The sequence below is a fragment of the Homarus americanus genome, unplaced genomic scaffold, assembly GCF_018991925.1.
Source record: "Homarus americanus isolate GMGI-L3 unplaced genomic scaffold, GMGI_Hamer_2.0 scaffold48354, whole genome shotgun sequence".
In the NCBI taxonomy this organism is placed as follows: Eukaryota; Metazoa; Arthropoda; class Malacostraca; order Decapoda; family Nephropidae; genus Homarus; species Homarus americanus.
In genome coordinates, this window is record NW_024723833.1 from 2,617,681 (window position 1) to 2,629,656 (window position 11,976).

Genomic DNA, 11,976 nt, shown 5'->3' on the forward strand with positions numbered 1-11,976 from the left:
TAAAGTCATCCTGGGGGAAGCTTGACGTGAGCGCTAGAGTGGAATCCAAATCTTCGCCCGTTATGTTGTTTGATAGGTTCCCTGTAACTGATGGTTATCGCAGGTGACCCCTAAATTGTTTACAAACATATTCATGTGAGTCACGTGTTGATCACATGGACGGTGGCCCAGCAGGTGAACACAAGAGGTCGATACGTCTACGTTAGATGCCTAGTGTGGATTTCTTCACACTTATACGTTGTTAACGTAATGTTTATTCCTGAATGACTCATGGAAATGATTATTGTGTGTGATTATTTATACGCATTAATTAATTATTATGGATAATATAAAGTATTGGATGATATTATAATAAAGGTTAACCCATTGGTAGTGTGACACAGAGGTGACCTGTCTAGTGGTGCCCGGCAGTTTGGTTATCGGCACACTAAAAACTGTGAAAGCTACGCCTTCATTAATAAGAATCAAAGGTACAGTTTGATTTCTTATAATACATATAATAGATGTGTAACTTAAATTATACGACATTCATTAATAAAAAAAAAACGACAGTGAAATGCAGTACGGTCTTTTTCCCAGAGGAGGTAGAGTGTCGTGCGCACAAAGCGGCCCAGGCTAGATGGTTATAAATACTGCTGCCTTCAGGCTCGACGTCATTGATTCCCGGACGCTGGTGAAGTGAGCAAGACTCTACAACTGAAATTTACTATAATCAACGTGTTTATAAAGAATATCAAGAATAAACACAACTTGCAAGCAGTAAACAACAACAACAGCAAGTCTTCAACAGATTTCTACACCAGTCATACTTGGTCTTTCGTTAGCTAACCAAGAATTCACAATGGCGTCACCGGTGCAAGTATCTGCCCGCGAGGCGGCTCTGTCTGAGGAGCTGACCAGATTTTGGGAAAGCATGGGAAGGAAGTTTGAGCGAGGGCCCTCACACAGAACCTTCACCCCTCTCCAGCGAGACTCCTCGCATCTTTCTTGGGAAAGCCTAGTACACCCCCATGCTACAGTGAGTACCTCGCCACGTATTCAGAAAGTTCAGTTTGAAATATCAAGTAGTTTTAAATGCCAAAAGTGATTCTGCATACTTGTTTTAATACATAGAATATGAATCTGGTTGGGATGCCAGGAGTAAAAACTACTCTGAATTTTCATATGAACCGGCCCAGAGGCCGTCACACCCACGCCTTGGGTTGGTAAACACCCATCACAGGGTGGGTGGGCGTGTGTTCCTTCGCCAAAGGCCGCGCTGAGGTCTTTATAATCTTTTCCTCCTTACATTCCACAAATTTTCAATTTTGCATTAAAACGAACATGTTAATGAAATTAACAAAGTACTATAATTAAAATTATTGCATCCTGAACTAAACTTATATACTTTATCAGCTGACTTGCTAAAACGTCATACAATGTGAAGTAACTACGGAGTAATATAAGGTACATTAGGTTTTGTATCATTGACTTGTTGCAACTTAGTCTGTAGCACCTTGTCCATGGGGAGAGGAATAATGATATTGGTGTTAAATATAGACTTGGAAGATTCCCGAACTGTAATTTGAGTTTATATCAATATGCACCTGTGGAGGATGGCGACACAGTGGTTGCGCGCTTGGCATTTGTCACTGGGTGACTGGACTCTAATCCCAGGGTTGGATTCGATTTTAGAGAAATGTTATCTCTGGTAACACGGAGGACGAGGAACATACGTTTGGGTTTAAATACTCGCATAGATTAAGGTTATTATTATCAGATGAGAAAATTGGTTTCCAGTGTTATTGCTAAGCTTTTATACCAGTGTAAGTTCAGGATATCAATAAGAGCAGGTCAAGCTTGGATGAAAAGGGACTTCTTTTTTTTTTTTAACCTGGATCAGCCCACCCGGGCACAGGTCACTGACCCACATCGGGGGGCAGGTGGGGGAGATACAATAATCATAATAATAATAATTAATAAAAATTATAAATAAAACAATAGTAAAAATAATAACCATAGATACAAAAATATATTTAAGTGAGAAACGACATACATTATGAAAGTTGTGTTAATAGTAAAAGAAACAATTGAGACATTGCAGTTGTGTGTAAATGAGGCTGAAAATCAGATCGGCAACCTGGGACTTGGTCACATTTTTTGTGGTGCCATATGGCAGCAGGGTCTACCATTAGACAATACATTATGCTTCAAATATCTTCCCAGGCGGTAGTACTTCCCTGTTTGGTATTTGCCTTCTACCTCTTAAGTTCTAGCCCTAAGAGGAATTAAAAAATCGGTAGTTTTCCTTCATGCAAGGAATTATTTATTGCTCTCCACTATCATTTAGTACTGTACTGTAATATGGTCGTAATTGAAACCTCTCATCTGCTGGAAAATTGAATGAGACGATGTTTCTCTCATTACTTTGGCAATTTGTTGATTGAAAATAAGGGAGTTGTGTTTATAACACAACTTTGTTCCCCTGTCTCCTGTAGAGAGACACAAGAATATTATATGCTGTTTATCTGTGTCCGGGAGATGTGAATAGGATAACTTGAACAACTAGATAAGGATTTAGCCGAATTTAGTGTATAGTATACGACAAGATCTTAGATGAATTATGGTATATTAACAACTTTGTTGTGGCATAGCTGGATGTGCTTGACCACCTTTTACTTGTCTTAATCGATACTGTACAGCAATAACCATTTCTCTGTTCTGTATTGTTTTCACTTAGCCTGACTATATGAGGTTTACTGCTAACACCAACTAAATTAGATCGTTTCCTGTCCTTGCTTTTTGCTGATGCTGCACTTGATGGCCTTGTAGAAGTCGCTGACGAGGCAGAAAGAAGATGGGGAAAGGTGGGCCGTAGAGGAGGTGTATGAAACACGAGACGTCCACGATACCACAGTAAGTTGGCGCCTACTTTAGGCCTCCTATTGTTGTCCACTTATAAACAGATTCTCAAAGATTCATATGTACAATTTGTTCTGTAAGTAAAGATAAAGTCACGTACAGTACTAAAATATGGTCGAGTGTCTATAATTTGGATGTAATATTAGTAATCTTTGCATTGTAATTTTGGTGTGCCAACTCGATGCATCCTCTTGTTTGCAGTGAGGAGTGAAGTTCAACGTACGAACTTTTGAGAATCTTTTATTTAATGTGTATGGGGATCACAGCATAGATAGGACTCTGGTGGTATTTTCTTAACTATATTTTTATTTTTGATTATTTTTATATTTTAAGAATTTTAAGTAAAATAAAAATCATGAAAATTGAGAACATTAGTTTCTGGTTGTCTGGATGGAATGACATGAAGCATTTGAATTGGAGAACCATAGTAACGTTTGTTTGGCTGTCAGACAATTTAGTGTTGTTCAGTGTACTGTATATTTGTGGTGAGTAGATACTGTACTGTATAAGTAATCCACTAATAAATGTTTGACATTCTTTTCGACATTCCAAGAGCTAAGTTTTCATTCCCTTTGAATCACATATAAAATTTTATATTTATTTATATTTGTTTTCCTTGTAGTAATGTTAATTACTAAATTATATAATAATATTAAACAAAATCCTCAGTCTTTTAAGAGTTTCTTTCTTGTTTTTAGCTGATTAGAAACACCTAAACTTGTACCCCAGAGTAGATTACTATGATTGATACCACAGTTGATTATGGGTGAACGTGTTTAATAAAAAAATAGATAGGAATTAACGAGTGGGTTTAGAATTTCAATTTGAGGGTTACCAATGAGTTAGAGGTCTAGAAAATACTGGTTATAGGTTTATAAGTGGGATAGGTGTATGTGAGTAGGGAGGGAAGTAGATGGGAAGTGTGTACTGTAAGTTAAGTTAGGGTTTGTATGTTGGTAAGTCGCCGCTCGTGCACCTTCTCCTTTGCAGACTCCCGGACTCCCTGGCACACCGAGACTATCTCAACATCTGAGTTAATCTCGAATGAGCCTCTAAGTAACGTGAATGCTTGCATTTGTTCACCATGCCACAGGCTGACTGGTCTGGATACCATTCATGTAACAACTTTTGAAAATGTTCCATAACATTTAATTCTTAAAAGTACAGTAAAAGAATATGGCAATCTTTTAAATGGTTATTAGTTGTGCTTTGGGTCTGGTGAGGCTTAGGGAAACCGTTAGAAGACCATGCAAGAGGACCCTAGAACAACAGCCACCCAACTTCATCGCCCTGAGGAAGATGACCCACAAAAACCTGTTTGGGACGGTTGTACTCCCAGCCATCACCAGACCTGATCCACTCAACCTTTAAAAAATAAACTAAAACACGATTCACTCTACCTCATCTTTCTTTTATTTGACTAGAATCTTTTGATGCTGTATTTGAGTGAAGAGAATTTTTATTTGCATTGAAGGTGGTTCTATTTTTTTTTTTTAAACAAGGATTCCAGATCAGTAGCTAAAGCTTTAAAGACATTGCGTGCCATTTTATCTAATGGTTCAGAATTATTGAAAAAAAAATATTTGTAAGCACAGCACTTAAGTAACATAACATTCAACTCAGTGATTGTATTATGAATGTGCATTAAGTTGAAATACCTAAAAAAAACACTACACTGTACCTGTTAGTCATTCATTGTGGTTAATAAAATTGCATCACATTGTTGAACGTAATGTAGTTATTCATTTGTGAAAAAAAATCAAAGAATTTAAAGTTATCACATTACAGGTAAAAAAGGAAAATAAAAATTTATAGTGTGAATATAAGTCAAAATAAGGTAATGCTTAGAGTAATCCAATAGAACAACTCATCGGTTGGGTCGACAATGAAACTTGGTAATCCATTAGCAAGTTTGATGTTTCCCCACCAATACAAAACACTACCCCGAACACACACTTACTGTACTCGCTCTTTCAGCTCGAGGAATGTGAAATTAGGTCATGTGATGTTTGTTTTGTGGATGGGAGTTGTGTTGGGGATGTGCCTGCCCAGTACAGGATCCAGGGCCTGCAGCCTCACGAGCGACCTGTGGTGGGAACCTATGTCGACCCGGCCATTACTGTGGGCTTCTGTTATCAGGTCCGACAAGCAGACTCCACCAAGCTTCTCTTTAAGGTATTGTCCGGGTGTTAAATCATGATATTTTAGAATTATGTCTAAGACTGCCATTCATCATTGTGAAATGAAACACAGGGCCAGTTTTATACAATAAATTAATGTGACCCTGTTTTCCAATGGGATTGTATTTATGATCTACCCTTGTTCTGTTAACAAAGTGTAAGATTCGGATTTACTGTACTGTATGCAGCTTGTCTATAAACAAAATTACTTATGGTGAATATTTTTTTATTTCATTGCCTGGTATAACTACAGTAATACATGCTCCAATTTATTTTACTTTGTGTTGCTAGGCATTCACATTTACTGTGTAATAATGTACTTCTCTATGATACAGACTAATGATCCTAACCCTTTCCAGGGCCAAGCTCTACGCTTGTTGTCTGTGGGGATGGGTTACGGCAAGAGGATCACCTTTATCAGCAGCTCTCACAATGTTAACAACAACTATTTCTGGTCAGACAGTTACCCTGAGGGGTACGGCTTCAGATTGTGTGTTGTACAGGAGGGAGAAAAATTTACTCTAAGAGATGCTAATGATGTACCTGTGGCTACAGTAGAGGCCATGAAAATTATGGTGTGTACAATTTTGAGTCCAAAAGTTGTTAAGAAACTATTTGGAGATATGGGTTTGACAAAATGGCTGCATTTTAGTTAATTTGTAGATAAACATATCTATTAGTACAATCCCCTTTGAAAACTCTACAGGTATATTCTTCATTTTTTATACATGTAGTACATATATGAGAAAATATACAGTAGGTGAAATACTCTATAGTATTTTAACATTATCTGTAGACTAGATTATTGTACATTTAAAATTTATATTGCAGAAGTACAGTAAAATTTTAAACTATGCATGTCTTTATTCGCAGGGATCCCAAGTGGAGGTTGGTCACCACATCTTTAATGACGGTGGAGTTGAAAAGCAAGCTAAAGTGTCACTCCTGTGCAAGGTCTCTTTCTTTGATGAGACAAGCATGGATCAGGTGCTTGTGGTGAAAGGTGTGGCTGTGGCAGTTAAGGCCAAAGGTTCTAGAACTGTTGCTACGTTGAAGAAAAGTAAGAAGCTTCTGCTAAGAAGTACAGTACAAGGCTGTATACCTTCTGTATGTCAAGTGTTTAAACTTTCAAATAATACAGTATACTGTACATGTGTACAATACCTACTTGAAATTTTTAATGGAATTTTATTATCACCGGATGGCATTATGTAATAACATTGAACCACAGTTTTTCGCCAGTATTGCCTAAATTTTTTTTTAAGTACTGTACTGTTTACTGGACATACATACTGTGCATATAATACTGTATTCAGTTATTTCCAATATATAGTACAGTACATGTATGAAGATTTTAATATTGTACATATATTGGATAAATGCAAAAGTATTTTCATAATTCCCCTGCACTGTATTACTTCTGTTTTCAAGTGAAACTGGTAAATACCCTGTCTTAAATTGTTTCCATAGTTAAGGAGTGTAGCTTGGGTGGAGAGCGTGGGTATACACTGGTCCCCGGTACAGATGCCTCAACCATGATTGCTGTAGTTAATGGAGAAAAAATTGGTGATATCCCAATTAAGTACTCTGTTAAAGGTAAATATTGCTCTTGCCTGTTTGCATTTGCCTAAAGAGTCCATCTCTTCATCAAGCTGTCAATTTCTGTGATTATTTCTTGTTGCATGTGTTGTACTGTATGCTGTTGATCACTGTTGTTAAGTTATTAATTTAGTATGGAGATATATTTATTAATTATTTTGTTAACAATGAGCTAAAGTTCTCAGGTTATTTTGAGAATATGAATCTTGTCTTTAAACTAGTAGGACTTACAAGAAGATCCAAGTTGCACTGTATACTTAAGATACAGTACTGTTGTCTGTCTCTTAAGGCTCTTCATAAGTGTTGTGCTTCTTCACCTGTGAGTACAGTATATAATTATGTTTGGTCCCCAAGTTACACCAAAGACTACCAATTGATTAAGAATGTGCAAAGGAGGGCTACCAAACTGGTGCTGCACATGTCCTAAAAAAAATTCCTAGGATGACTACAGTAAATGAATTTTTCAATGTTTCATTTTCTGTACAGTAGACAGTGCAATTAACTTCACTTTGACAAGTAGCAACACTTTAACCCATTTTTCAGGTCTTCTGCCCCACGAGATGCCGGTGGTTGGGACATATGTAGATCCACGCATTCTCACAGGGTTCAGGTATCGCGTCCGTGCCACTGATTCCAAGAGGCCGATGTTCAGTGGTGCTGCTCTTACTCTTCAAGCTATAGGCCGTGGATATGGTAAACGGCTAACTTTTGCAAGTGATAACCTTAACAACAATGAAAATTATTTTTGGAGTGACTCAAATCCTGAAGGTTATGGTTTCTCCATTCAAGCCATCAGTCCTGGTGATGATTTCAAGTAAGATTGCTTTAAAATTTATTATTTTAAAATGACTGTACTGTACAGTATATTATTAGTGAGAGTACAGTACAGCATGCTGTTACCCAGGGCTGGATAAAGATGTAACCACCATGTCTGCACAGTGGCAGATCCAGGAATATCAAAAGGGGGGGGGGGATATCCAAGAAGTTGTGGGTGGGGGAACATGGCGAGCATAGCGAGCCCACCCAGCTGAATTGAATCGGTTTATTTAGCCAGAAAAACCGATACAGAGTGGATAATAATAACAATATTAACATGGCGGAGCCAGTTGAGAATCTGAGCTCTATTTTAGGCTCCTGATATATACTATACATTTATCTTAATGAAGTATTATGTAACGGTATCATCTGGAATAGTACAATAGCATGGTGGTAATAAGAAAGTCTCCTTATGTTACCATGGTTATCATTTCAATATTTATTAATTTTATTTATTTATTATTATTTTAATTTTTTAGTTTATTTTATTTATTTATTTATATATACATAAATTACAGTGGAATTGAAAAACATAAGTATAATGGGGGAGCAGTACAACATGGGTTGTACAGTAATAAGGTTGAACAAGAGGACAGAGCTGTCAGGATTATGTCTAGTTGGCAATTATGTTTATTGCAATGGTAATTACTTTTCTATTTACATGATAATTTCTGATAAAACGGTTTTGATGGTACAATAAAAGCTAGTACTGTAAATATAGGAAGTGTTACAAGAAATATTAATACTTCAACAATAGATATTTTTAAAGAGTTGATTTAAAGGAAGGGAGTGTAGTCTTTGCTCGGATGGGTGGGGGTAAGTTGTTCCACACCTTCACACCGTGAAATTTTATGGAGGTCTGGGACTGAGAGGAGTGCATGGGGGGTGGTCTTAGTAGCTCTGGGTGCATTAAGTTGTATCTCTGATTATTCTGGAACTGGAAATAATTATTGTCAAGCAAGTGATTGATAGATTTGTAAACAAAGAGGGCACAGCAGTAGGTGTGGGGGAGGGGGTGCTGTAAGCTCCTCCCTCCCCATTTTGTTTTGAAATCTGATCAATATCATTGCCATTTTGAGGCCATGTGCACTTGATATTAGGAGATATTCTGAGGTCATCAGTATTTACTTTTTACTGTATTAAAATGCATTAGTACAATACATGTACTGCAATATAGAAAAGGTATGGGAATTTTCTGATGAAAAGGGGAATCTGGACCCCCCCCCCTCCCTGTGCTGGATCTGCCCCTACTGTGATTTGTGGGCATTATGTGGTCATAGTTGAATTTTGAAGTCTTTTTGCATGAAATTTTTTAAAATTAGCAGAATCTATTCTACTTCCAGCCTTTGGGGAAACCAATTTTCCAAAACCCACCATCCATTTTTTCAGCCACATATACAGTGATCCCTCGATTAACGAACGCAATTGGTTCCACAGAGTCGTTCGTTAACCGAAAATTTCGTTAACTGAATCTATTATTTCAATGGGTTGTTGGATAATTGGTTCCAACCCACAGAAAAAGTGCATACAAAGTACTGTATACCAGTAATAGAATTAACAAAACATTAACTATAAACTAAATACAGTACTGAACTGTACAATAATAAATAAAATAATAGAATAATGTATTTTAACTTTGAGGTGTGTATGTCATATTACTGGCAGCTTTGTTTACATATCAAACCTCTGATTGTAGAGGCAGTCGGTGATGACATGCCATATTCTTTACAGAGTGCATTGGTTCTAATGCCTTCTACATGTTTCATAATAATTTTTGCCCTGTATATTATCAATATGTGAACTAATTTTCGGAATGACCAATAGTTTTAATGTAAAAATGCAAAAACATTCAAGAGACCAACAAACTAGATGTTCACTCAACTGTAAACAAAGTTAAACCGAGACGTGTTGGTGGGTGATTCGATCAGCTGATTGGCAAACAAAAACTGTTCCCTTTACTGTATATGTTAACTAAATTGGAAAGACCAATAATTTTAATATAAAAATTGCACAAATATTCAAGAGCACAACTTTCTTGATATTTACTCCACTGGAAATGAATGTAAACATATAACCAATTACTGTATTGGCCAATCAGCTGATGCGCACAACAAAGCGTCTCTCGTAAGGCTTTCGTTAATGGAATTGAAAATCCTTATGGGAGCTAATTCGCTAACCAAAATTTCGTTAATTGGACCGTTCGTTAATCGAGGGACCACTTATATATATATTTTTTATTTTGCATTAAAATTCTCAGTTCAGTACTAGAGATTTTTCTCACAAATCTGATTGAGCTGAATATTTTCAAGAAACTCAATTTGAATATAGTTTTCATTATTCTGTTCAAATTCCATTTACTGTACCTGTTCTCCTCTATATACGTATTAAAGTCCTGCTCTGCAGGCTCTCCACCAGCTCTTCATTTTATTTATTGAAATGTGAATCCTCACTAATACTGTATTGAAAAGTGTCCAAAGTTATTCATTGTAACCATAGAATTTTCCCATAGAATAATCAGTTCATCTGGGAAGGACTTGGGTCGTGCACGAGTGTTCAGAGCCGATGCCCCACAGGTGGAGGAGAGCTACAATGTTTCTTCTGAAGGTCATGTGACGAAGCGAGTAAGAGTCACTGTCACTTGTGATGTTACATTCCTTGGAGAAGATCATACCCTGGTTGTTACTGGTATGTGGTAAATCTTTTGCTACTCTCTGTTTATAGTTTAGTAAATATAATATTAGTGATAGAGAAAACTGCAATTGTACCATAAAATTTTGGGTATCATATTGGGTTGCCTCGAGTCTCTCATGCAAGTTGTATATTAGAGATATTCAACATGTAATTGATTCGCTCTTTCTAAGTGCATTACCGGAGTTTTTCTAATATATTATCCCCCTTTCATAAGAGGCCCCTCAAGACAGCCATTTGTTTTCCCCATGTCACTTCATACATCACCCCAGGTGTATAGTGTTGTAGTTTAAAAATTACAGTATTAGAATACAGGTACTGTACTGTACGGTGTTGTATGGAGGATTTAATAATTCATAATACATGTTATATGTTACAGGAACAGCTGTGGTAGTCCGCCGTGGACGTGTGGCCTGTGTACAGAGGCTGGAAGATGTAGCACTGGGGTCACAAATTAATATTCTCTTCAGGCATACTAGTGAGACGATATTATTTGTTCGGCAGTAAATCCCCATCAAATTTAAATTTTTATCACATGATGGTGTAGAAGTAATTTTGCATTCACCATAATAAGATTGATCTGATTCCGAGGCCAGGCAGCACTAAGAGGCTTTTGTTATAATTGTATGTACATTTCATGTTAGGCCTGTAAATAACCGTACTTTTGCTTATGTTATTTATGACTGTGATATTGGGGGAGGTCTTAAAAACTTATCTGAACTGTCAAACAGGTACTGTACATGAATAATATGTCTTTATTATATTATTCTCATATCTCTACAAATACTGTACCTGTATTGGACGTGCACTAAGTATTCTCCTTGACAAGTGATATTAATCATTGGCATGCCATGTCACTCTACCTAGCTATGTTAAGTTGTGTATTTATTTTGTTACTGTGAATTATTTTTGTGCTGTGAAAATAAATATTCCATTTTTACTAAAATTATTGAATGAAACCAAGACTATAGAAAGATCAATTTCCAGCAACATTGCAAAGAGTAATTATCATAAATAAGTACAATGCTGTACAGTATTCTTTTATGAAGTACAACCGGATGATTTCTCTAGAAAGTATGTTGGCACTCGGGTGTTTGTCAAGTAACAGAAATTGGGCAGTGAATTTGTCTCCAAGGTTGTTCTGGTGAAGCAAATGTGTTACATCAGTATGGCGAGTTAAAGGTCAACTTCATGGGGGGAGTGAAGCACAAATTTTGCTTGGACACAACCAAAAAATTAGTGCCACATATTACACTATAGTAGAAGTACAGTACAGGGTATGAAGATTTAATTATGTGTGATTGATTCACCATCCATGGGAGAGCCTGAGAGAGTGGTAATAGCCCACCAGGGCACAGGTCATCGGGCAAGACAAGTGTTACAAGCCCATGGCCTCGTCGGCGGTACACAGATTGCCATATCCACCAAACATTGCCCTTAAAGTACCTGTAAAAGAGAGCGTGAAGCAACATTTCGGGAGTCGGCTTTAGCAATGTTGAGGATGTGTGGCTTCCATGACATATTAGAAGAAATGGTGAGGCCAAGCATATCTATTTTAGAATTTGGCAGAATGATTGTATCCTGAAATGTGATTGGTGGGAGATCATCTAATTTGGAAAGTAATGGGTAAATACCTGTACTGAGTTTTATTACTAATGAATTTAACCAAGTTTTTACCTCCCCATTTGGAGATGCTGCACAGATCTGCATTGATAGATGTAATGATATCAGCTCTAGAAACAAATCTAGTTTGAGAATTATGGGGAAGGGAAAATGTGAAGAAGAGTGAAGA

At 36.9% G+C, this 11,976-nt stretch overlaps 1 protein-coding gene across 1 annotated transcript; it reads left to right on the forward strand.

The window, feature by feature from the left end:
• Positions 1 to 646: 646 nt before the first annotated feature.
• On the forward strand, positions 647 to 11,124 carry LOC121863739. Its single transcript, XM_042362497.1, has 9 exons — positions 647 to 1,018; positions 2,812 to 2,895; positions 4,879 to 5,076; positions 5,441 to 5,656; positions 5,955 to 6,141; positions 6,552 to 6,677; positions 7,224 to 7,494; positions 10,006 to 10,181; positions 10,564 to 11,124. Exons 1-9 carry the CDS (start codon positions 842 to 844, stop codon positions 10,689 to 10,691), a joined length of 1,563 nt encoding a protein of 520 aa, XP_042218431.1. The 5' UTR covers positions 647 to 841; the 3' UTR covers positions 10,692 to 11,124.
• Positions 11,125 to 11,976: the final 852 nt, after the last annotated feature.

Excerpts from the sequence above, each read along its gene's own strand:
- LOC121863739 (XM_042362497.1), top strand. The coding sequence starts at position 842 with ATGGCGTCACCGGTGCAAGTATCTGCCCGCGAGGCGGCTCTGTCTGAG. Across the intron at positions 1,019-2,811 it reads TAGTACACCCCCATGCTACA|AAGTCGCTGACGAGGCAGAA; the intron begins GTGAGTACCTCG and ends ATGGCCTTGTAG. Across the intron at positions 6,142-6,551 it reads TGTTGCTACGTTGAAGAAAA|TTAAGGAGTGTAGCTTGGGT; the intron begins GTAAGAAGCTTC and ends TTGTTTCCATAG.